Genomic DNA, 27,330 nt, shown 5'->3' with positions numbered 1-27,330 from the left:
CCCCAGCATTGTAATTGATTACACCACAGGTCCTTTCTCTGTTGAGCTCTGCTCATTATGGTCACATTGCCGTGACATCCCCACAGGTCCTTCACCACTTCTCTGCTAAGCTCCGGCCATTACAAATCACATGGTCGTGACATCACCAAAGGTCCTTCACTCTGACTTCTCCAATGCTGAGCTCCGGTGATTTTATGACCATGAGACTGTAATGGTCGGAGCTCAGAAGAGAAGTGGTGGTGAAGGACCTGTGGTGATCAGGAGGGGATTTGTTTTGGTGAATGACCTGTGGCGATGTCACGACTATGTGACCGTAACAGGTGAAGCTCAGCAGAGGAGAAATGGTGGTGGGGTGTGACCAAGTTTAAAAAAAGAATTGTGCCTAAACTTAAGTGACAGTGACTTAACCCAGCAAAAATGCCGCCCCCTATGACTGAAACGTAAGGTATGCACTGCATTCACTTAAGCATATAAAGTCTTCCTTTTTTTTTCCTTTTTCTTAAGACAAATACATGGAATTAAAAAAAACATGTTAGTGATGTATACTGCATCATTTAAAACACAGGGGCGGTTTAATGTAAAAAAAAAAATAAATAAAACAACACGACAGGTTCCATTTAAGTTCTGCAGGCTGGACATAGGTCTTTGCAATACTCTGCCCCGGAGCTTATTTCTGACAGTCTGCTCCTCTGACCTCACTGCAGAGCCAAGTGTGATTATAACTAATACAGTACTGCAGCTGTAGAACCCCACGGGACCTGCAGAGCATAACTCATCACCGGGCCAGTGGTTTTGTGGGGTTGCTGTGAATGGCCATGGCTCTATGACCCCGTCGGCTACAGGCAAAGAAAGAGTCAAAAGGGGGGATGGGGGTTTACTTTGCAGCGCCAACCGTGGTGCGCGGTCAAAGATTAGCCGCCACTGATGTCGCTCTCCTCTGGGGCTGATGTTACCGCAGCCCAGATAGTCCAGCTTCCCACAGGTGGAGCGAGCCCCGGGGAGGACGGTGGAAGGGCCGCTGGTGCCGAAGCGTGGGGCGGCAGCGCCAGCAAATCAGTCTCACACAGGGACTGCGGTTCTAGGTGTTTTACTCACAGTTCGTGTGCTGCGCCCATAGAGTACCGGTCATCGCCGCAATGGGCCCCAACAGATCCCGGATGAAGCAGAGGTCACCTCCGGTGTTGTGAAGCATGTGAGACCTTCCTCCTTGTGCCTTGTAGTGTTGATCCCTATGGCGTGAAGCTACTTGGGGACCTCAGTGTCCTTGGCTTTAGTTGCCGTCCCGTACACAGGCAGCACGAAACTTGTTATGGATCCGACAGTGGCCTTGGCTCCTGTCTCTATCTGCTGCTGTGCCCCAAAACATTTGGTGGTGGGCAATGGGACGTGAAATTCCCTTTCCCTGCAGATTCGTTAGAGTCCATGAAGGTTCCCCTAACCGAGGGCTCTGCGCCTTAATTGGCGCCAGTCCCGAAGGGGATGTTGGGGCTCACCCTCCGGCTACCGTATGAACTCCTCTGTTCCACAGCTCCACTCGGCCATCTCCTGTTTCTCTCTCAATCTTTCCTGTGGAAACTCAGTGCGGTGTCATGGCCCCTGGTCCTGGGACTAATTCCTCCAGCTTCCTGTCCCCAGGACCAGTCTGCTAAACTCTGCTCTCCTAAGGCTGTCTGCTCCCTTCTGCTCCAAAACTGTTCTGAGGTCAAACTCCCTCTAAAGTGAAACTAAGTGTTTTAGCTCATTTCCCAGGCAGCCCCCACCTTTTTGATGACTCATCCTGCCGGGGAATTTCCCAGCCTGGCTTCCTGAGTAAAGTAACTGCAGGCTCACTTACTATGTGTTTATGTAAGTGTATTGTGTAAGCTCCAAGCACCAGCGATTAACTGCCTCTTACCCAGGATAAGCATTACACCTTAGGACAGATGCAATACTCTGTGGCGACTGAAACCTCAGGGGTGCCACACAGCGCTAAGCTCTGTCCCATTACAAACACATCTGAAGTTGTCCTTTCACAGGCCTTCAGTTCAGCTGCAGAGCTCTGCTTGATTACAACTAATTCTTCATTAGCTTTTATCTCATATAGCCAGTGGGGGACATTGCAGTAAAACTTTTTCACACACCTACAGCTGTAGCTCACCTCACAGAGCTGTTGGCTTGACAGGTTGCCAGTGTGTTAGACAGTGAATCCCTGATGTATGTACCCACAGATTGTACTGCATAGGCATTATGAGAAGACAGAACATATCCAGTGTAAGAATTTCTGCACTTAGGCATAGTGTAACAGAAACCAACCATATAATAATGTCAATAGGTGGGGAATACAGTGGCGGCCAAGGTGTCAGAATAAAGCTTAAAGCCTATCAGCATAACATATAAAAGTTATTCAGCTCAGACTACAGGACCTTTCTGAAAAATCCACAAAAACTCAACTGTTATTGATTGAATGTCAGCCTCTAAATATGCACATTTATGCACAAAGCACGTCAGCAAATGCAAAAAAGTTAAAAGTACTCATTTACACTACATTCAGTCGTTTTAAAATGATTTATGCTATTTAGAATGGAAAGGACATACTGCTATAAGCCAAACATTTTACAAAACAATCTATTCTCCTATGTAATCAGCTATTCGGAATTCAGAAAGCATGACACTGACTCCAGCAGGTCAATTACCTGAGGTCAGTGTTCACTTCCCTGGTTTCCATTACAAAATACAGTGATAATCAAGACGGCATATATTTTCATAAATATGTGACTGATTCGCTGCGGAGCTATGAAATACATTGTTATTTCATTCTTCTATTTTCTGTGTTGTACCTAAAAGGAATTTAAGAGATTGCCAAAGACTTGAAAGGTCATCAGTTTGAGATGAGTGGGGGGGGGTCTGACACCTGCACCCCACCTATCAGCTGAAATCTGCTCTGGCTGGTGATAAGCTATGTATAAGGTGGAATACAGCAGATTCACAGAGGATCTTTCACATTTTTTTTATTATTGAAACTGAGTGCGGAATGTCCTTCAATTTCTTCTGCAGCACTGATCACTTTTTTTCTATGTCCCTGTTCCAAAGTTCTGCTTCTTGGCGGAGCTGCCGTCCATCCTACACCCCACCTACTGTCTACTCCCCAAAATCCTTTAGAATGTAAGCCCGCAAGGGCATGGCCCTCTTCCCTCTGTACTAGTCTGACTATTGAAACTTGTATATGTATACTGTATGTAACCCCCTTCTCATGTACAGCACCATGGAATCAATGGTGCTCTATAAATAAATAAAATTATATATATATATATATATATATATATATATATATATATATATATATATATTTCCCTTTATACATAGCAAAGCTGATAAACTTACCTCAATATCTTGATCTAGAATTTGATAGTCTTTAGGCATGCTTGGCAGTATTGGCCATGTAAGGTTGGCAGTAGCAGTTGGCAGAGAGCTAAAGCTTCCATTTTTTAGATTTTCTGTAGAATGGGACTTTGGTCCTTGCCATCCCAGAATGCTTTCTAAAAATGCAAAATCCATATGTGATACATACAAATATAAGGTACGTTTATATCACGTTACAAGTGGCCAATGTCCTAGGTGTGACTGAGCGTTCTTCATTGTAAAAAAAAAAAAAACCTGGGTGCTCATAACACAGATATAAATAAGTTTATGGGTAATATTAAAGAAATGGTTCACTACTCAGCATGGTGGCCACATATCTGTAAAACTCATAAGGAAGGCTTTTTCTAAATACCTTGTTCAGCCAATTCTGCCTTGAGCGGCGCTGTTGCAGTCTGCTCATCCCCATCAGGTGACACCTGGGCTTTGTGACCTCTGATGTCCGGTGATGTCACGACAACTTCCAGTTAACCCGACATCACAGAGGCGGGCCCCAGTCTCCCTGAGTGACTGGGCTGTGGGCGGCGTTTCACTGCTCATCACAGCCCAGCATCGCTCCTGCTTGCGGAGCTCTGCAGTGAAAGAAATACTGGGCTGTGACACTGGGCTGTGATCACTGGTGAAACGTTTCCCACAACCCAGTCACTCAGGAAGACCGGGAGACTGGGGCCAGCCTCGGTGATGACAGGTCATCTGGAAGTTGGCGTGACATCACCAGATCTCACAGGTCACAGAGCACGGAGGTTACTTCATGGGGATGAGCAGTCCGCGATAGCGCCACTCAGAGGCAGAAATGGCTGAACAAGTATTTAGAAAAAGCCTTCCCTATCAGTTTTAAAGGGATGTGGCCACTATTGAAGAGTAGTGAAGCACCCTTTTAAATACTACAGGAGATGCAGAAATTTCTGAAATAAAAGCTTATGAGTTTATTTTTCTGTAAATTAGGCTGATATATAAGAAATGTAAAAAAACTGAAAGTACAATGTCTAATTCGGAAAACCACTGTCCATAGGGCCAGGTCACATGAGCATATGATAAATCATCTTATTTACACCTGTATTGTCATCTGTATAGCATATTATATATGTCAATATTTCAAAATGTATATAAAACTACAGTTTACTACATTAATAATGGCAATGTATCCATAAAAATTAGAGGCCATATGTATATTTCATATAGCATCCGATTTTTTATTTTTTTTTCTCACATATAGTCTTAAATGGGTCAATAAGCAAAAAACAGGTTGTTTGCAGCACCTCAGTTGGAATCCTTCATAAGGAAAATGGACGCAAGTCAAAAATCCAAGGGATCATCTTGGTAATCAGCACATAATATAATGAAAGACAGCATCTGTCTGGACGGAATAAAGATTCTTTTGAATGGGTCAATGTCATCTGAGATTCGGAAGAGAATAGTGTATGCTGCATCACTCCGAGTGACAAGCTCATCTGAATGGCCCAATATGAATTACATTGGTCAGTGTGCTCTACTTGGACAGCATATGTTAGTATTCTACACTCGTCCCTAGGTAATAGGGACATGATAATACACTTGTTCACTTTTACCTTTCGACAACTTCAATGGGGCCTTTAAATTACCATGAAGATAACCCAATACATTACGGCAACATACTAGCAAAACCGTCGGCAAGTTGCAATTCCCATTACACCTAGGTGGCCATATGTAGAATTATACAACACTACCCTCATCTGATGGAAAATCATTAACTCATAGTTGTTTGGAAACCTGTCACCTCACATCGCTTGGGATACATTGTGCCAAGAGCAAAGTCTAGAAAGGACACATCTGTGTGTGGTCCTCTAATCAGCACCTACTCTATCAGCCACAACAGAGAATAACTACCGTATGTGAATGCTAAACTTAATGTACAAGAGACTCAACCATTTTAGGCCTCTGCCACATTCACGTGAAAATCACGCACGTGCCGAGAGACACGTATTTTCCCTGCGTGTTGCGTGCAGGTAAGTACGTGTCTCTGGTACGTGCGGGACACGTGTGTTCTACGTGTGCTATCCGCGATAGCACACGTAGAACCGGTAATTATCATACTCACCTGGTCCTTCCTGATGTCCGCGCTGCTGTCTGTGGTGCTGATCCTCGGGCTCCAGCCCTCCCGTCTCCCCGCTGCTGCTGCTGCCAGGCAGTGAAGTGAATATTCTATGAGATTAATGAGCGGCGGTTGGCAGCAAGATGCAGCAGCGGCAGAGACAGGAAGGCAGGAGAAGGTGAGTTAATGTTTGTTTTTTTTTTCACTGACATGTGTGTTTTCTCCGGCGTGTGTCACACGGGACCGCATCCACACTACACCCGTGTAGTACGGGTGCGGGCCGTGTGACACCCGTGCTGCTGGAGAAAAAACGGACATGTCAGCGCTTTGAAAAATGCACACGTACAAACGCACACGGACACACGTTCCGTGTGGTTTTACGTGTGTGTGCCTGCTACCATAGGGTAGCATTGCTGTACGTGTCTCCGTGCCGCCGGTACGTGTAAAAAATGACAAACACGTGCCGGCGGCACGGATGTGTGTCGCAGGCCTTAGATTGTATAACATCTCCACAAGTTCTAAGTGTGAAACTCTCACCTGACATGACCGGCTTGTTGTTCTGTCCAGCCTGATAGACACTCTGCTGTAGTAAATGGAGGCATTCGCCAAGGCAGCTGAGGGTGGCAGCTGAGGTAGCTTTCAGGAGGAGAAAATCCTGATCCAAGGCAGAAAGGGGGCCTGAGCCTGAAAGAGATTCAATTGCATGTACCAGATTCTTCTGCTGCCCCTCCACTTCGGCCATTACCTGTATAAATATAAAAGAGCAGATATATTCGAATTAATAAAAGAAAAAAGTGGAAAATCACAATAGTAAACTATGCAGTTCTCATAAAGACAGACTAAAGATATTTTATTCTATTTTTTTTCTATGAGAAATTCAAAATGCTGTGCACACACTGCGTTTTTTTCCCCATACAGGTTTTGCTGCAGAATTTCTGCACAAAAAGAAACAGCATGTCACTTTTCAGCTGGTACCTGCAGTTTTGCCTTTATATAATAGATTAAAACCGCAGGGACCATTCCGCAGTAAAACCGCACCAAACCGCGGTAAAACCGCATGCGGATTTTGGGTGTGTTTTTTGCTGGGGGTGCGAAATTCTGCCAGAGGGTGGAAATTTTACTTAAGGAACACATTTTCCCAGTGCGCAAAGACCCTAAAAATGTTACCCATAATTTTTCAGATATGGTACTGGTTCTGAATCGCAACGCTCCGGGTACACGCAGCAGAACTGGAAGGAAATCCTCATAATTAGGCTTCACTACAATTTACGAACATAGACAAAATAAACTATGTATATACCAAAACATCACATTCATATGTTCCATTTATATGGGTTACCCCAGAACACATTCTTAAAGATACATATAACACAAAAACCTGTTTAAAACAATGGTTCAATTTCTATATATACATTTGTTTTAGGGTATGTGCTCACGATAAGTGTTTGCTGCGTTTTGGATGCAGCTTGCTTCAGCTGCATGCAAAACACAGCGTTGTACAGTACAAGCATAGTGGACGTGATTTCTTGAAATCCCGTGCCCATTATGCTTGTTTTTCCGCATGAGTCTTCCGTAGGGAGAACACAAGCGAGAGACCGCAGCGCAGTGAACCCTGATCATGGCTACAAGCAGCTGCGGTCTCCTGCAGCAAGTCCTGATCGTGGGCACATCCTCTTAAAGGGATTGCTCAGTCTTTAAACAAGGGCCCATGGTGGTTTTTAAAAAGAAATAACATACATATTCACCTACTGAACAACTACTGATAAGCGGTCAAGTCAGTTGGGGCATTAATAAAAGTTGGTCGTCTTCGTAGGACAATACCAACTGGTTAATACCCTATACAAAAGTATTCCTTTATATTGTACAAATGATACATATATTTTTATATATACAACTGGCAAGAAAGGATTGAAAATTCTATAAATCTTGGTACGCTAAGGGCAAGGTTAACTTTTCCAGATATTAATGAGAGACGAGAAATGCTGTTTGTTCTTTTGTTCTGTGCTATAACCTTATGTTGTATAATCTTCAATAAAAGGAGTTTAAATAAAAAAAATAATAAATCAATGAATCTAAAATATTCTACATAATCAATGCTTCAGCAATCAAAAAAAAAACATAACTAGACTGAAATTGCTGCTGTTCAGTGTATGTACAGTATTACAAAAGTGAGTACACCCCTCACAGTTCTGTAAATATTTATTAGATCTTTTCATGGGACAATAGTTAAGATGACACTTTGATACAACATAAAGTAGTCAGTGTACAGATGTATAACAGTGTAAATTTGGTGCCCTCTAAATAACTCTACAGACAGCCATTAATGTCTAATCCACTGCCGACTCCAGTTGGGAAACTAGCGCTCACGCGACTTCCCTCATGGGCAGTGGCTTCCTCCGTGGAGTCACCCCGACGTGTCTTATCACGCACACGCCAATTAAAGCATAAGCTTATTATGATGGATGCACACAATGGTGCATTATTGGTCTGCTTAATACTATATGCATATCATCATTCCTGGACACATACGTCTTAGGCTATGTTCACATGCGGCAACATTTGTAACTACAAAGATGCAGCGTTTTGGGCCCAAAAAAAACACACCCGCGGCAAAAACATATGCGTTTTCGCCGCATTTTTGCCCAATGCATGTTTTAAGTCAAATCTATTGACTGGAGGGCTCAAAAACGCTGGAAAAACGCAAAAAGAAGTGGCATGCTGCATCTTCAAAAACGCAGCCAAGATGCAGCCAAAAAAAAGATGCCCAGTGTGGACAGCAAAATAGAAATCTCAAACTTTGCTGGGGGAAGAAAATTCATGCATTTTGGTGCATCTTTGTGACCTCAAAAATGCAGCAAAAGATGCCCTGTGTGTGAACACAGCCTTACTGTGACACATATATATTACTTTTACATGACTGTGACTTCATGCTATACATGTCTACCTATTTTCTATCTGCACACCAGTCTTGTAAACAGCATGGTTACCAGAATTCTTAACTTTTTGGCTATGTGCCCACGTTGCATTCCTGCAGCGATTTAAACAGCACATGTGCGCTTCAAATTGCTGCAGAAACAGTGCGTACTGAAAAGCCGATTTCATGCGCTCTGGATGCAGCCTCTCCCATAGACAGAGTGGGGGCTGCATGCAAAGCGCACGAAAGAAGTGACATGCGCTGCGTTCTAATACGCCACGTGGGCATGGATTAGGCACAATCTTCATACAGTCAGGGCCAGAAATATTTGGACAGTGACACAAGTTTTGTTATTTTAGCTGTTTACAAAAACATGTTCAGAAATACAATTATATATATAATATGGGCTGAAAGTGCACACTCCCAGCTGCAATATGAGAGTTTTCACATCCAAATCGGAGAAAGGGTTTAGGAATCATAGCTCTGTAATGCATAGCCTCCTCTTTTTCAAGGGACCAAAAGTAATTGGACAAGAGACTCTAAGGGCTGCAATTAACTCTGAAGGCGTCTCCCTCGTTAACCTGTAATCAATGAAGTAGTTAAAAGGTCTGGGGTTGATTTCAGGTGTGTGGTTTTGCATTTGGAAGCTGTTGCTGTGACCAGACAACATGCGGTCTAAGGAACTCTCAATTGAGGTGAAGCAGAACATCCTGAGGCTGAAAAAAAAGAAACAATCCATCAGAGAGATAGCAGACATACTTGGAGTAGCAAAATCAACAGTCGGGTACATTCTGAGAAAAAAAGGAATTGACTGGTGAGCTTGGGAACTCAAAAAGGCCTGGGCGTCCACGGATGACAACAGTGGTGGATGATCACCGCATACTTTCTTTGGTGAAGAAGAACCCGTTCACAACATCAACTGAAGTCCAGAACACTCTCAGTGAAGTAGGTGTATCTGTCTCTAAGTCAACAGTAAAGAGAAGACTCCATGAAAGTAAATACAAAGGGTTCACATCTAGATGCAAACCATTCATCAATTCCAAAAATAGACAGGCCAGAGTTAAATTTGCTGAAAAACACCTCATGAAGCCAGCTCAGTTCTGGAAAAGTATCCTATGGACAGATGAGACAAACATCAACCTGTACCAGAATGATGGGAAGAAAAAAGTTTGGAGAAGAAAGGGAACGGCACATGATCCAAGGCACACCACATCCTATGTAAAACATGGTGGAGGCAACGTGATGGTATGGGCATGCATGGCTTTCAATGGCACTGGGTCACTTGTGTTTATTGATGACATAACAGCAGACAAGAGTAGCCGGATGAATTCTGAAGTGTACAGGGATATACTTTCAGCCCAGATTCAGCCAAATGCCGCAAAGTTGATCGGACGGCGCTTCATAGTACAGATGGACAATGACCCCAAGCATACAGCCAAAGCTACCCAGGAGTTCATGAGTGCAAAAAAGTGGAACATTCTGCAATGGCCAAGTCAATCACCAGATCTTAACCCAATTGAGCATGCATTTCACTTGCTCAAATCCAGACTTAAGACGGAAAGACCCACAAACAAGCAAGACCTGAAGGCTGCGACTGTAAAGGCCTGGCAAAGCATTAAGAAGGAGGAAACCCAGCGTTTGGTGATGTCCATGGGTTCCAGACTTAAGGCAGTGATTGCCTCCAAAGGATTCGCAACAAAATATTGAAAATAAAAATATTTTGTTTAGGTTTGGTTTATTTGTCCAATTACTTTTGACCTCCTAAAATGTGGAGTGTTTGTAAAGAAATGTGTACAATTCCTACAATTTCTATCAGATATTTTTGTTCAAACCTTCAAATTAAACGTTACAATCTGCACTTGAATTCTGTTGTAGAGATTTCATTTCAAATCCAATGTGGTGGCATGCAGAGCCCAACTCGCGAAAATTGTGTCACTGTCCAAATATTTCTGGACCTAACTGTAAATTGTGCTGGGGACGCAGGACGCATGCAGTTACGCTGCGGTGCAGAACGTGGGCACATAGCCTTTTTGATGGTGACACCTGTTGTATGTAGCTACACATGTTCATTATTTCACACTATCTGAACAGTGTTCTCTTCCATTGTGGTTCATTCTGGTATTTTCCAGTTGTGCGCGTTTCTTCAGAAGTGTCTTTAGTTCCATAAAGATGCGGTACATTCTGGTTCAGAATGGTTTGTGGTTCAGTCATTTTACTTTTTCAGGGTTAGTAAAATCTTTCTGCTATTAATATAACGTCTAATTATTTTATTACCTACCTCCCGCTACCAGTTTGCAGTGTGGTGCCACCTGCTGCTCTCCCACGTTTTAATTTCTTTTATTTCACCTGTTGATCAATAACTTTTTATATAATACTAGAAGGTGGCCCGATTCTAACGCATCGGGTATTCCAGAATTTATTGTGTAGTTAATGTATGTTTTTTGTTATATATATCGATGTTGTGTGTAGTTGCCAGTGTTTGTGTAGGGCGCTGTAAATGTTCTGGGTGTTGTCTGGGTGTGGGGGGGTGAGAGCGGTGTTGTATGTGTGTTGCGTTGTGTTGTTTGTGGAGCGCTGTGTGTCTTCAGTGTTGTCTGTGTGTGTTGCTGTGTGTGTTGCGCGGTTTGTGTGGGTGTGGGTGTCGGTGTGGGGTGCATGTGTGTGTTTTGGGGAGGTATATTTTGTGCAGTGTGTGTGTTGCGCGGTATGTGCGTATATTTGTGTATGCCGCGGTGTTTGGGTGTTGTGTGTGTGCGGCGTTGTCTGTGTGTGGGTGTCTGTGTAGGGCGGTGTTTGTGGTTCCCAGTGTGTGTGTGGTGTGTTGTGCGGTGCGCGTGTGGTGCTGTGTGTGTGTTTTGGGGGGAGGTGTGCACCCCCATTGTGCTCCATCCCCCAATACTGCGCACCCCCCATCGTGCTCCATCCCCCATGCTGCGCACCCCCCATCGTGCTCCATCCCCCATCGTGCTCCATCCCCCATGCTGCGCACCCCCCCATCGTGCTCCATCCCCCATGCTGCGCACCCCCATCGTGCTCCATCCCCCATGCTGTGCACTCCCCATCGTGATCCATCCCCCATGCTGCGCACCCCCCCATCGTGCTCCATCCCCCATGCTGCGCACCCCCCATCGTGCTCCATCCCCCAATACTGCGCACCCCCCATCATGCTCCATGCCCCATGCTGCGCACCCCCCATCGTGCTCCATCCCCCATGCTGCGCACCCCCATCGTGCTCCATCCCCCATGCTGCGCACTCCCCATCGTGATCCATCCCTCATGCTGCGCACCCCCCATGCTGCGCACCCCCCATCGTGCTCCATCCCCCATGCTGCGCACCCCCCATCGTGCTCCATCCCCCATGCTGCGCACCCCCCATCGTGCTCCATCCCCCATGCTGCGCACCCCCCATCGTGCTCCATCCCCCATGCTGCGCACCCCCCACCGTGCTCCATCCCCCATGCTGCGCACCCCCATCGTGCTCCATCCCCCATGCTGCGCACCCCCCACCGTGCTCCATCCCCCATGCTGCACACCCCTCATCGTGCTCCATCCCCCATGCTGCGCACCCCCCATCGTGCTCCTTCCCCCATGCTGCGCACCCCTCATCGTGCTCCTTGCTGCGCACCCCCCATCGTGCGCCATCCCCCATGCTGTGCACTCCCCATCGTGCTCCATCCCCCATGCTGCGCACTCCCCATCGTGCTCCACAGTCACACATCTGATCGGATACACTCACACCCCACTTCTCCCTGTGCCCTCCGGTGGGCGGTCCCAGCAGCTGTGCTGCACGCCGTGCTCCTCTGCCTTCTGCCGACACGCACACATCCGATCGCATACACGCACACATCCGATTGCATACACGCACACATCCGATCGCATACACGCACACATCCGATCGCATACACGCACACACACTGACGATATCGCACATACGCGCTCACACACTCACAACATCCGGAGATACCACATGCATCCGGCCATGTGATCTTCTGGCAGGTCCTGGAAGGTCACCACTGCACGCACAATATCGCCGCCGAGAAGTAAGCGATATCACTGGATGTTGTGAGTGTGTGGATGCGATCTGATGTGTGTGTGAGAGTGAGTGAGTGTGATTTGATGTGTCTGTGAGGTGTAGAGATGAGCGAACCGGTCATGGTTCGGCTCGAGTTCGGTTCGTCAAACGGAGGTCTCGTTCGAGTTCAGTTCGTCGAACGTTCGACGAACCGAACTCGAACCGCATAGGAAACAATGGCAGGCAATCACAAACACATAAAAACACCTAGAAAACACCCTCAAAGGTGTCCAAAAGGTGACAAACAACTCGCAACACAAACACATGGGAAAGTGACAAGGACATATACTCATGCGAAAACAAAAGAGCAGGACAAGGAAAAAGAGGAGGAGACACAGATATATGAGTATATGCAAGGAAACGTCGATGCCATTACTGTGCAACTTGAGCCCTGCTCATTTTAGGCTTCTAATCTGGATAAATTGCCTGAGCTTGCCACGTACGCCTTGGGGATCTTGTTGTGTCCTGCAGCCAGCGTTCTCTCGGAACCTGTCTTCAGTGCTGTTGGGGGTCTGCTGGCAGATAAGCACATGTGTCTGTCCACTGACAATGTGGACATGGCTCTCAGAGGACTTTTCCTCCCCTGGCTCATCCAGGGGAGGTGAAAGGCACTCGTATTTTTGAGAGTGCTTCATGCCAAGCATCTTTTTCTTTTTCAAAAGGGGGGTCAACTGATGCCAGTCAAGTGGGGTGTGTGTGGCCCAATTAGTGGCAACGAGGGAGACTGTGGTTGGAGTCCCCTCGCTGTGTTTGTAAAAGAACCAAGATGAACAAGTCATGGCTCTCAGAGGACTTTTCTTCCCCTGGGCCATCCAGGGGAGGTGAAAGGCACGCGTATTTTTGAGAGTGCTTCATGCAAAGCATCGTTTTCTTTTTCAAAATGGGGGTCAACTGATGCCAGTCAAGTGGGGTGTGTGTGGCCCAATTAGTGGAAACGAGGGAGACTGTGGTTGGAGTCCCCTCACTGTGTTTACATGATTTTCGAAGGGCATGACGTGCCTAAGAGGCTGAGTTTCATCATCTGCAACTTGTTGGCAACAGAAAGGCTGCCTTTACACCCTTTTGAGACCGAGGATTTTCGAGACCTTATGCCCATTGCAGTGCCCCAAGAGCCGATGGCCAGTCGTCACTCCTTCTCCAAGAAAGGCGTGCCCGCGCTACCACAGCAGGTCGCACACAACCTCACCGATTCCTTGAGAAACTCTGTGTGTGACAGGGTGCATTTCACCACAGATACTTGGACCAGTAAGCATGAACAGGGGAGTTACAGGTTGCTGACTGGGCACTGGGTAACTATGGTGAGAGATGGAGAAGGGTTTGCTGTACAAGTCTTGCCGTCCCCACGACTTGTGTGTCAATCCTTCCTCTGTATGTACAAGTTCCTCCACTTCTTCTGCCTCCTCAACCTCGTGTGGGTCCTCCACCTCGGCCCAAACCCTGTGTGGTCAGGCCACCCTTCCTTGTAACTGCGCCCAAGGAATCCCACACACCTCCTTACTATGCTGGCAGCACAGCTCAACAGCATGATGCGGTCGACTCTTTACTTAGAAATGTCTGGGAAATGTGAGTCACACCGCTGAGGAGTTGTGGACGGTAAGCTCTGGAGAGTGAGACCGAGTTTCATCAATGGTTGTCTCCACTCAACCAGCAGCCAGGGAAGGTCGGGTGCGACAATGATGCAAACCAGTCTGCGACCCTTCTTCAGGTAGTAAAATAGCAATCCAAATAACTTGTGTGTCTTGGAGTGAATTTTGTTGCTCCTACAAGTTTAGGAATAAAGGTTATTTTATATGCTGAGATTGTGACCCTTCTTCAGGGCAATGTGACACACGTGCCTTGTATGGCTCACGTGTTGAACCTGGTTGTCCAGCAATTTTTAAAACACTATCCCGGCCTACATGGCCTTCTGCAGAGGGCACGGTGTAATGCCTGCCTGGATCGACACACTCAGATGGGCTGTAAACGATAGGCTAGAGGCAAGCCACTCACCAAGCTGGACACCCAGAACCCTGAAACCCTTTAACCCCTATACAGTGATTTGGAATTACACAGGGCCCAAGTTGATCAATACCTGTGGAAGGCTGCAGTTCCAGAGAATAGTAGTCATGCAGGGTCAAAAACATTAATTGAGGAAGAGGAACAGAATGGGATGGCCAGGACTTAATCAGAAAACAAGCAGAGGTGAAATGCGGATCGGCCAACGAGGTACATAAACAGCAAGCAGGAAAAGTAGTCAGGTAACAAGCACACAAAATCATAAAACTGAACTGGGGGTAAAAGTAACAAGAGGTTCATAGCTTTGTCTGGCAGTGGTCTGCAGACAGGAAGAGCCTAAAAAAGGGTGTGGTGTCTTCCCATTGGTTGTAGCTGAATGATGGTACTTCATCTGTGAGATACCCACCACCTACATTCAGCCTGTGGTTCTGTATCTGTCAAGGTAACGCAACCCAGTGGGTGACCATAAGCTGCGTCCACCTGCGCCGCTGGCATCGACTCCTTTCCCATCATCAGCACTATGCACGAAAGGAACACGTTGTCACCTGGCGACCGGAGTACAAATTAATTGAGTGGACTACGTTGGTGACTTAACAGCCGTGTGCGGCAATGATGCAAACCTGTCTGCGGCCCTTCGGCAGGGCAAAATGACACACGTGCCTTGTATGGCTCACGTGTTGAATCTGATTCTCCAGCAATTTTTAAAATACCATCCCGGCCTACATAGCCTTGTGCAGCGGGCACGTTGCTATGTGCTCACTTTCATCCTTCGCACCCAGCAGCTCAACAACTTTCATCGATCCTGAAGTCTTAAGGTCTGGCGGTTAAACGCCGGAAATGCGATGTTCCGACACGCAGGAATTGGAATCTGCACATGTTGCAGCGTCTGTGGCAGCACCGCAGAGCCCTGCTGAAATACGGTATGACGTATACCCTGGGCTAACTTGATCCAGAGGTGGTGCAGATCACGCTGCTGGAGTGGTGTCAGATCAAGGACCTATGCACCCTTCTACACAGTTTACAAATGTCGACGAAGATGTTTAGCAATGGCGATGCCATTCTCAGCGTGACAATTCTGGTCATCTACAAGATGGAGCACACTGTAAGCATAATTCGGAGTCAGATGTTGGTCCAAGAGGAAGGGGAGGAAGTACAGGAAGAGTCATATGCAGAAGGGATAATAAGATCTATAAGGTCCAGACGGTGAGCGGCACCTAGGCGGCAGTCATGGTGGGGAAGAGGGATTAACAAGCGCGCATAGTATCAGCAAAAATTTTTGAGGAAGGTGCAGGAGCCCATGAAGAAATGGAGGACGAACTGGCGATGGGCATGGAAGACAGATGAGTGAGAGCTTGCTCACATTTCGGTTGTGCGAGGTTGGGGGGAGAGGGCAGAAGGAGGCACGATTCTCACCTCTCTGCCACCAACACACCAAGGACTTGGTCCTCCTGGATGCACAAGACACATGAGCGCCTTCTTGCTGCACTACCTACAACATGACCCTCGGATTGTACGAATTCGAAGTAATGCTAACTACTGGGTTGCCACACTGTTAGATCCCTGGTACAAGACAAAATTTGGCGAAATAATTCCTGCCATAGAAAGGGACGCAAGTATACAGGAGTATCTGCAGAAGGTGGTACGGATTCTTAGATCTGCTTTTCCACTAAACACCAGCGCTGCACAGAGTGAATCTCAACGCTTTGTCATGGATAGGAGGAAATGGTCTTTTACTTGTCCACATCTGAGGGACCGAGGGCTGGCTGCTGTGCTGAGATGGCATTGAGTACGGTGTCCCTGCAGAGTTGCACTTTTGGTCATATACCAAATGAGTTGAAAAAGGATAGATGCTGGTGGAAAGGGGAACAGTTGTGTTGGAAAGGGGAAAAAAGTTTTTGTCCGTGGGTTTGGTGGTTAAGCAAAAGTAACATTTGATGAAGAAACACCATCTGTTACGGTGGGACTGGCAGATTTAGATAAGGTGGTATATACTATGTTACCGGTATATAACGAAAATTAATAGGAAAAGAAAGAGAAAGGTATATATCCCCATCAGCAGTCAATGTCCACCGTGCTCCCAGATGGAAAAGGAGAGGTTGGCAACTGGAAGCTTAGGTGGAGGATACAGAGCTGTGTGGCTATGAAACTAATAGTTGCCTGAACAGAGTTAGACGCCACTGGGATCTGGAGACTAGGAGCCCTGTTAGCGTCACAGGGTCCACACGCCCACACAGCCCAGGAACTCCCTGTTAACATCACAGGGGCCATTGAGTACGCTGACCGTGTGCATTGGGGCCACACCTGTGGACAGCAGGCGCATCAGCAGCAGCAGGCCTGTTAATGCCACTGGGCTGCACAAGCAGGACTTTTAGTACAGGAGCTGGTCTTAACCGTTCTGCGTTACTAACTGTGGTGGCGGCCTGCATCGACGCCCTATCCCTGCCTACCTCTGGCCTAAAGCCGCAATGGGTTCAACACATGGAGGTGTGCTCTTTCGGAGCATAATAGAAGACTGCGCACCTCCTTGTTGGCTCCAGCCCGTTTTATAACCTGGGTCCGCCCCAAACCAGGGTGGACGACAATGCACCTCCTGAAGACAAAAGCAGAGTGAGGCTATGTGCGCAAACTGCGTCTTTTTGACGCTGCGTTTTTGTGCGTTTTTGGCCGCTAAAAACGCACAAAAACGCACCTGCGTCGAAAAAACGCATCAAAAAACGCATGCGTTTTTGCTGCGATTTGGTGCATTTTTGGCTGCGTTTTGCTGCGTTTTTGATCTGTGCGTTTTGCTGCGTTTTTCAAATGCATTGCATGGGCGGAAAATGCAGAAAAACGCAGGAAAGAACTGACATGTCCATTTTTTTTTTTAACTCAAAAACGCAGGTAAAAAAAACAGATGTGTGCGGACAGCAAAAATGAAATCTCATAGACTTTGCTGGGGAATCAAAGTCCTGCAGTTTTGAGGCCAAAAACGCACCCGAAAAACGCGCAAAAACGCCGCGAAAAACGCACTGTGCGCACATAGCCTGACACGTCATGAGTGGCATAACTAGCATCCTATTTGGAACTGCAACTTCAATAATGACCTCATGGCTGCCACGACACAAACACCTCACCAGTCATCGTCTGACCATCAATACTGAGGTGACAAGTTATAGGGGCGGGCCTCTGCAAGCCATTTGGGAGTGGCCTGGCCACATCGTCAGGACACCTGATGCCCTGTGGTCTATATGGGCCCCCCACATCAGGGGCAGGGCCAAAGAGTTCATTACTGGACCTAGTCTCTGATGCAGTAAGTGCCTGAGCATGCTCAGTAGCATGAAATACAGTCTCTGAAAAAAGACTATCAGCTTTAGCATGGTGTCTAGGCACAAAACAGGACTTAGACCCGACACGGAGTGCAAGTACCTGTGCAAAGAGGCTTTTCACACTAAGTGTGGGAGCATGCGCTGTATCCCGAAATGAAGACTTAGCCTCAGGAATTGCACAGTCAGGCTGAGCATACTCACTAGGCGAAACACTGTAGTTAGGCTGCGGCTGGGGTAAATCGGCACACGCATGCGCACTAGCTGCCTCTCCACACTTAGACGTGGAGGAGAAATTGCTCTTCGGGTGTGGACTTGGAGATGCTGTCTATGAACAGAAGGAAAAGATAAAGGAAGCCTCACTTTCTATCCTTCCGAATGATCAAATGCAGGAATGAATTCCCTGAGTTTGCTAAAAAATTAGCGTAACAAAATGTGCATGAGGGTGTCATGCAGAGGTGCTGCAAATAGATTTGCACCAGTGGGACACTAATGGAAGTCCAACAGCCAGTTCTTGTATGCCACTAAATGGCAGCATTTTTTGCTATCATTATAGCTTATTAAAAACAGAGCAGGAGGGTGTCCTGCACAGGTGCTAGAAATAGCTTGGCACCAGTGGGACAATAATGAAATACAACAGCCAGTTCTTGTATGCCACTAAATGGCAGCATTTTTTGCTATCATTATAGCTTATTAAAAACAGAGCAGGAGGGTGTCCTGCACAGGTGCTAGAAATAGCTTGGCACCAGTGGGACAATAATGAAATACAACAGCCAGTTCTTGTATGCCACTAAATGGCAGCATTTTTTGCTATCATTAGAGCTTATTAAAAACAGAGCAGGAGGGTGTCCTGCACAGGTGCTGCACATAGATTTGCACCAGTGGGGCACTAATGGACTACAACAGCCACTTCTTGTATGCCACTAAGTTTACTCAATTTTTGGTATTATAATGTCTTAGTAACAATGAGTTTGAGTGTGCAATGCAGGCAGACGTGCTGCAAATATCTTTGCACTAGTGGGACAATACAGAAGTCCAACACCCACTTTTAGGATGCCACTAAGTTCACTCAGTGTTTGCTAGTATAATGGCTTAGTAACAATGAGTTTGAGTGTGCAATGCAGAAGTGCTGCAAATAGATTTGCAATAGTGGGACACTAATGGAAGTCCAACACCCACTTTTAGGATGCCACTAAGTTTACTCAGTGTTTGCTAGTATAATGGCTTAGTAACAATGAGTTTGAGTGTGCAAAGGGCAGGAGGGTACAGTGGTAGGGTTGTGGGTCTGGGTAGAGGAAAGGAAGCCTCCCTTTCTATCCCTCCTAATGGGGAAATGCAGCAAGGAAATCCCTGACCTTAGCTACACAGACGCTGTCATCTTGTGTAGCTGTTAAAATCTGTTTTCACGGACCTGACTGTCACCTATGGCTCTGACCCTGCCGGTATTAGCCCTTACAAGGACTAATAGAAACTTCTATCCCTATTCTGTATAGCGCTGTGTATAGAGCGTACACAGCAGTATCGGAGACAGGAGCTACGCCAGCGGTGACTGACACCAAGACGCAGAAGGCAGATAATGGCGTGCTGGAGGAAAATGTCCGTTTTTATAATGCAGGGACATGTGACATGGACATCCTATCACACATGCCGTTGCTTCTCTGGCTAAAAGTCCACTTAGCTGTGTGTGTGTCTGGGATTGGCTGACATGCTGGCCCGCCCCACTACACGCGCGCACTTAGGGAAGGAAGACAAGGAAAAAAAAAAAAATTGGCGATCGCCTTTATACAAACAGCAGTGATCTGAATGCGCTGTTCCCGCACACTATACACTGAAATTTCATAATAGTGTGAGTCACAGAGTGACTTACACTATTACAGCGGAAAGCCAGCTAGTAATTAGCTGGTCTTTTTGCTGCTAGAACCGTTCTCGAACGTATCTAGAACTATCGAGCTTTAGCAAAAAGCTTGAGTTCTAGTTCTATCTAGAACAGCCCCCAAAATCACTCGAGCCGCGAACTGGAGAACCTCGAACCGCGCTCAACTCTAGTGAGGTGTGTGTGAGAGTGAGTGTGATCTGATGTGTGTGTGTGTCTGTTCTTATGTGTGTGCGTGTGTGTGTGTTCTGCCGCTGCAGGACCTTGATGCACTCACCTGCCTCCGGTCGGCGTCTGGTGAGTATGACTGCGGGGTCTTCTGTCTTCTCTCTTCTGGGGGTGCCCGCTGCCTATAATGAAGTGGCTTGCAGTGTCTTTAACTCTTTCACCGCTGTATGACACTTCATTATTGACCGCAGCGTATGCCGGCTCCCTGCGTGCGGAGGTCCGGGGCGAGCGGCTAATCCATGTGGGGGGCGGGGCCAGGCCGAAGCGAGTGGACAATCCGTGGGGGGGCGGGGCCAGGCCGAGCCCAGAGCGGCTAATCCATGCGGGGGGCGGGGCCAGGCCGAGCGGCTAATCCGTGGAGGGGCGGGGCCAGGCCGAGCCCAACGGCCAATCCGACAGTTGTCACTTTTATGACACTGTCACAGTGACACATTTTTGGAGCAAGACAGACAGACAGAAAGAATAAGGCAATTATATACATAGACTAGAAGGTGGCCCGATTCTATGCATTGGGTATTCTAGAATTTACGTATTGTGTAGTTAATGTATGATTTTTGTTATATATATATATAGATGTTGTGTGTAGTTACCAAGTGTTTGTGTAGGGCGCTGTACATGTTCTGGGTGTTGTCTGGGTGTGGCGGGGGGTGAGAGCGGTGTTTGTGTGTTGCGTGGGGGAGGTGTGCACCCCCTATCGTGCTCCATCCCCCATGCTGCTCACCCCCCATCGTGCTCCATCCCCCATGCTGCGCACCCCCCATCGTGCTCCATCCCCCATGCTGCGCACCCCCCATCGTGCTCCATCCCCCATGCTGCGCACCCCCCATCGTGCTCCATCCCCCATGCTGCGCACCCCCCATCGTGCTCCATCCCCCATGCTGCGCACCCCCCATCGTGCTCCATCCCCCATGCTGCGCACCCACCATCATGCTCCATCCCCCATGCTGCGCACCCCCCATCGTGCTCCATCCCCCATGCTGCGCACTCCCCATTGTGCCCCATCCCCCATGCTGCGCACTCCCCATCGTGCTCCATCCCCCATGCTGCGCATTCCCCATCGTGCTCCATCCCTCATGCTGCGCACTCCCAAATGTGCTCCATCCCCCATGCTGCGCACTCCCAAACGTGCTCCATCCCCCATGCTGCGCACTCCCAAACGTGCTCCATCCCCCATGCTGCGCACTCCCCATCGTGCTCCATCCCCCATGCTGCGCACTCCCCATCATGCTCCATCCCCCATGCTGCGCACCCCCCATCATGCTCCATCCCCCATGCTGCGCACCCCCCATCATGCTCCATCCCCCATGCTGAGCACTCCCCATTGTGCCCCATCCCCCATGCTGCGCACTCCCCATCGTGTTCCATCCCCCATGCTGCGCATTCCCCATCGTGCTCCATCCCTCATGCTGCGCACTCCCAAACGTGCTCCATCCCCCATGCTGCGCACTCCCAAACGTGCTCCATCCCCCATGCTGCGCACTCCCAAACGTGCTCCATCCCCCATGCTGCGCACTCCCCATCGTGCTCCATCCCCCATGCTGCGCACTCCCCATCATGCTCCATCCCCCATGCTGCGCACCCCCCATCGTGCTCCATCCCCTATGCTGCGCACTTCCCCATCGTGCTCCATCCGCCATGCTGCGCACTCCCCATCGTGCTCCATCCCCCAAGCTGTGCACCCCCCATCGTGCTCCATCCCCCATGCTGTGCACCCCCCATCGTGCTCCACAGTCACACATCAGACAGTATACACGTACACATCTGATCGCATACACTCACACCCCACTTCTGCCTGTGTCCTCCGGTGTGTGGTCCCAGCAGCTGTGCTGCACACAGTGCTCCTCTGCCTTCTGCCGACACGCATACATCCGACCGCATACACGCACACATCCGAACGCATACACGCACACATCCTATCGCATACACGCACACATCCTATCGCATACACGCACACATCCTATCGCATACACACACTGACGATACACATACGTGCTCACACACTCACAACATCTGGAGATACCACATGCTTCTGGCCATGTGACCCTCCGGCAGGTCCTGGAAGGTCACTGCACGCACAGTATCGCCGCCGAGAAGCAAGCGATATCACGGGATGTTGTGAGTGTGTGGATGCGATCTGATGTGTGTGTGAGGTGTGTGTGAGAGTGAGTGAGATCTGATGTGTGTGTGTGTGAGAGTGAGTGTGATCTGATGTGTGTGTGTGTCTGTTCTTATGTGTGTGCGTGTGTGTGTGTTCTGCCGCTGCAGGACCTTGATGCACTCACCTGCCTCCGGTCGGCGTCTGGTGAGTATGACTGCGGGGTCTTCTGTCTTCTCTCTTCTGGGGGTGCCCGCTGCCTATAATGAAGTGGCTTGCAGTGTCTTTAACTCTTTCACCGCTGTATGACACTTCATTATTGACCGCAGCGTATGCCGGCTCCCTGCGTGCGGAGGTCCGGGGCGAGCGGCTAATCCATGTGGGGGGCGGGGCCAGGCCGAAGCGAGTGGACAATCCGTGGGGGGGCGGGGCCAGGCCGAGCCCAGAGCGGCTAATCCATGCGGGGGGCGGGGCCAGGCCGAGCGGCTAATCCGTGGAGGGGCGGGGCCAGGCCGAGCCCAACGGCCAATCCGACAGTTGTCACTTTTATGACACTGTCACAGTGACACATTTTTGGAGCAAGACAGACAGACAGAAAGAATAAGGCAATTATATACATAGACTAGAAGGTGGCCCGATTCTATGCATTGGGTATTCTAGAATTTACGTATTGTGTAGTTAATGTATGATTTTTGTTATATATATATATATATAGATGTTGTGTGTAGTTACCAAGTGTTTGTGTAGGGCGCTGTACATGTTCTGGGTGTTGTCTGGGTGTGGCGGGGGGTGAGAGCGGTGTTTGTGTGTTGCGTGGGGGAGGTGTGCACCCCCTATCGTGCTCCATCCCCCATGCTGCTCACCCCCCATCGTGCTCCATCCCCCATGCTGCGCACCCCCCATCGTGCTCCATCCCCCATGCTGCGCACCCCCCATCGTGCTCCATCCCCCATGCTGCGCACTCCCCATCGTGCTCCATCCCCCATGCTGCGCACTCCCCATCATGCTCCATCCCCCATGCTGCGCACCCCCCATCGTGCTCCATCCCCCATGCTGCGCACCCACCATCATGCTCCATCCCCCATGCTGCGCACCCCCCATCGTGCTCCATCCCCCATGCTGCGCACTCCCCATTGTGCCCCATCCCCCATGCTGCGCACTCCCCATCGTGCTCCATCCCCCATGCTGCGCATTCCCCATCGTGCTCCATCCCTCATGCTGCGCACTCCCAAATGTGCTCCATCCCCCATGCTGCGCACTCCCAAACGTGCTCCATCCCCCATGCTGCGCACTCTCAAACGTGCTCCATCCCCCATGCTGCGCACTCCCCATCGTGCTCCATCCCCCATGCTGCGCACTCCCCATCATGCTCCATCCCCCATGCTGCGCACCCCCCATCATGCTCCATCCCCCATGCTGCGCACCCCCCCATCATGCTCCATCCCCCATGCTGAGCACTCCCCATTGTGCCCCATCCCCCATGCTGCGCACTCCCCCATCGTGTTCCATCCCCCATGCTGCGCATTCCCCATCGTGCTCCATCCCTCATGCTGCGCACTCCCAAACGTACTCCATCCCCCATGCTGCGCACTCCCAAACGTGCTCCATCCCCCATGCTGCGCACTCCCAAACGTGCTCCATCCCCCATGCTGCGCACTCCCCATCGTGCTCCATCCCCCATGCTGCGCACTCCCCATCATGCTCCATCCCCCATGCTGCGCACCCCCCATCGTGCTCCATCCCCTATGCTGCGCACTTCCCCATCGTGCTCCATCCCCCAAGCTGTGCACCCCCCATCGTGCTCCATCCCCCATGCTGTGCACCCCCCATCGTGCTCCACAGTCACACATCAGACAGTATACACGTACACATCTGATCGCATACACTCACACCCCACTTCTGCCTGTGTCCTCCGGTGTGTGGTCCCAGCAGCTGTGCTGCACACAGTGCTCCTCTGCCTTCTGCCGACACGCATACATCCGACCGCATACACGCACACATCCGAACGCATACACGCACACATCCTATCGCATACACGCACACATCCTATCGCATACACGCACACATCCTATCGCATACACACACTGACGATACACATACGTGCTCACACACTCACAACATCTGGAGATACCACATGCTTCTGGCCATGTGACCCTCCGGCAGGTCCTGGAAGGTCACTGCACGCACAGTATCGCCGCCGAGAAGCAAGCGATATCACGGGATGTTGTGAGTGTGTGGATGCGATCTGATGTGTGTGTGAGGTGTGTGTGAGAGTGAGTGAGATCTGATGTGTGTGTGTGTGAGAGTGAGTGTGATCTGATGTGTGTGTGTGTCTGTTCTTATGTGTGTGCGTGTGTGTGTGTTCTGCCGCTGCAGGACCTTGATGCACTCACCTGCCTCCGGTCGGCGTCTGGTGAGTATGACTGCGGGGTCTTCTGTCTTCTCTCTTCTGGGGGTGCCCGCTGCCTATAATGAAGTGGCTTGCAGTGTCTTTAACTCTTTCACCGCTGTATGACACTTCATTATTGACCGCAGCGTATGCCGGCTCCCTGCGTGCGGAGGTCCGGGGCGAGCGGCTAATCCATGTGGGGGGCGGGGCCAGGCCGAAGCGAGTGGACAATCCGTGGGGGGGCGGGGCCAGGCCGAGCCCAGAGCGGCTAATCCATGCGGGGGGCGGGGCCAGGCCGAGCGGCTAATCCGTGGAGGGGCGGGGCCAGGCCGAGCCCAACGGCCAATCCGACAGTTGTCACTTTTATGACACTGTCACAGTGACACATTTTTGGAGCAAGACAGACAGACAGAAAGAATAAGGCAATTATATACATAGACTAGAAGGTGGCCCGATTCTATGCATTGGGTATTCTAGAATTTACGTATTGTGTAGTTAATGTATGATTTTTGTTATATATATATATATAGATGTTGTGTGTAGTTACCAAGTGTTTGTGTAGGGCGCTGTACATGTTCTGGGTGTTGTCTGGGTGTGGCGGGGGGTGAGAGCGGTGTTTGTGTGTTGCGTGGGGGAGGTGTGCACCCCCATCGTGCTCCATCCCCCATGCTGCGCACCCCCCATCGTGCTCCATCCCCCATGCTGCGCACCCCCCATCGTGCTCCATCCCCCATGCTGCGCACCCCCCATCGTGCTCCATCCCCCATGCTGCGCACCCCCCATCGTGCTCCATCCCCGATGCTGCGCACCCACCATCATGCTCCATCCCCCATGCTGCGCACCCCCCATCGTGCTCCATCCCCCATGCTGCGCACTCCCCATTGTGCCCCATCCCCCATGCTGCGCACTCCCCATCGTGCTCCATCCCCCATGCTGCGCATTCCCCATCGTGCTCCATCCCTCATGCTGCGCACTCCCAAATGTGCTCCATCCCCCATGCTGCGCACTCCCAAACGTGCTCCATCCCCCATGCTGCGCACTCCCAAACGTGCTCCATCCCCCATGCTGCGCACTCCCAAACGTGCTCCATCCCCCATGCTGCGCACTCCCCATCGTGCTCCATCCCCCATGCTGCGCACTCCCCATCATGCTCCATCCCCCATGCTGCGCACCCCCCATCATGCTCCATCCCCCATGCTGCGCACCCCCCATCATGCTCCATCCCCCATGCTGCGCACTCCCCATTGTGCCCCATCCCCCATGCTGCGCATTCCCCATCGTGCTCCATCCCTCATGCTGCGCACTCCCAAACGTGCTCCATCCCCCATGCTGCGCACTCCCAAACGTGCTCCATCCCCCATGCTGCGCACTCCCAAACGTGCTCCATCCCCCATGCTGCGCACTCCCCATCGTGCTCCATCCCCCATGCTGCGCACTCCCCATCATGCTCCATCCCCCATGCTGCGCACCCCCCATCGTGCTCCATCCCCTATGCTGCGCACTCCCCATCGTGCTCCATCCGCCATGCTGCGCACTCCCCATCGTGCTCCATCCCCCATGCTGTGCACCCCCCATCGTGCTCCACAGTCACACATCAGACAGTATACACGTACACATCTGATCGCATACACTCACACCCCACTTCTGCCTGTGTCCTCCGGTGTGTGGTCCCAGCAGCTGTGCTGCACACAGTGCTCCTCTGCCTTCTGCCGACACGCATACATCCGACCGCATACACGCACACATCCGAACGCATACACGCACACATCCTATCGCATACACGCACACATCCTATCGCATACACGCACACATCCTATCGCATACACACACTGACGATACACATACGTGCTCACACACTCACAACATCTGGAGATACCACATGCTTCTGGCCATGTGACCCTCCGGCAGGTCCTGGAAGGTCACTGCACGCACAGTATCGCCGCCGAGAAGCAAGCGATATCACGGGATGTTGTGAGTGTGTGGATGCGATCTGATGTGTGTGTGAGGTGTGTGTGAGAGTGAGTGAGATCTGATGTGTGTGTGTGTGAGAGTGAGTGTGATCTGATGTGCGTGTGTGTGTGTTCCGCCGCTGCAGGACCTTGATGCGCTCACCTGGGAGCCGGTGTACGCTGGTAACCATGCTACACAATATTACATGGTTACCAGCGTACCCCGCCCCCCGCTCGCACGGGAGCCCACACCAGCGTACGCCGGCAACCCCAGCAATGCGAGGGTATGTGTCGGCTGGAATGGCGGCATACGCTGGTGTGGGCTCCCGGGGGTACAGCACTCACCTGGGAGTCGGGGTTCCGTGTCGTTTCGGGGAATGCGTGCAGGGGGCGGGGCCAGAGCGAGCGTGCAATGTGTGAGGGGGCGGGGCGTGGCAGAGTTGCCAATGCGTGCAGGGGGCCGGGGCGAGAGGCCAATCCGTGTGGGGGGCGGAGCCTGGGCGAGCGGCCAATCCGTGCGGGAGGGCGGAGGCGAGGCGAGGCGAGCGGCCAATGAGACGCTTGTCGCAGTAAGGACAGAATTTTGGAGCAAGACAGACAGACAGACTGACTAAGGCAATTTATATTATATATATATACACATACATACACATACATATATATATATATATTTATTTTTTTTATTTTTTTTATACGCTTGTGTTTTTATAGTTTTTCTTGTAGTATTTCACTTATATTACTGTACACAATCAACTTATGGTCCAGGACATAGAGTATATACAGTCAGGCGCAGACACTTACAGCAGGTCTTTTTATACCTACACGTGCCATTTTTTGTTTTTATTGTTAGAAAACCTGTACACTGACAACTTTACATTGTATCAAAGTGGCATATCTTCAATGGTGTCTCATGAAAAGATATAATAACATTTACAAAAGCTTAAGGAGTGTACTCACCTTTCTGATATATGTGTACACAGGGTATGCAATATATATTTTATATATAATTTTATTTTTTTTTTTGAGGGAGGAGGCAGGGTGGGATC

At 49.7% G+C, this 27,330-nt stretch overlaps 1 protein-coding gene across 2 annotated transcripts in view; it reads right to left on the bottom strand.

The window, feature by feature from the left end:
• OSBPL10 (oxysterol binding protein like 10) overlaps positions 1-27,330 on the bottom strand; it is a 749,675-nt gene that overhangs the window by 282,731 nt on the left and 439,614 nt on the right. For both annotated transcript variants that reach the window (XM_075315242.1, XM_075315243.1), the window contains 2 exons: positions 6,005-6,212; positions 3,361-3,515 (listed from right to left, as the gene is read on the bottom strand). In XM_075315242.1, coding sequence (XP_075171357.1) covers positions 3,361-3,515; positions 6,005-6,212 — 363 coding nt within the window. The remainder of the gene's footprint in view (positions 1-3,360; positions 3,516-6,004; positions 6,213-27,330) is intronic.

Source organism: Anomaloglossus baeobatrachus, chromosome 6 (genome assembly GCF_048569485.1).
Source record: "Anomaloglossus baeobatrachus isolate aAnoBae1 chromosome 6, aAnoBae1.hap1, whole genome shotgun sequence".
In the NCBI taxonomy this organism is placed as follows: Eukaryota; Metazoa; Chordata; class Amphibia; order Anura; family Aromobatidae; genus Anomaloglossus; species Anomaloglossus baeobatrachus.
Note: the sequence above shows the minus strand (reverse complement) of the source record. Positions and strands in the feature narration are given on the sequence as shown.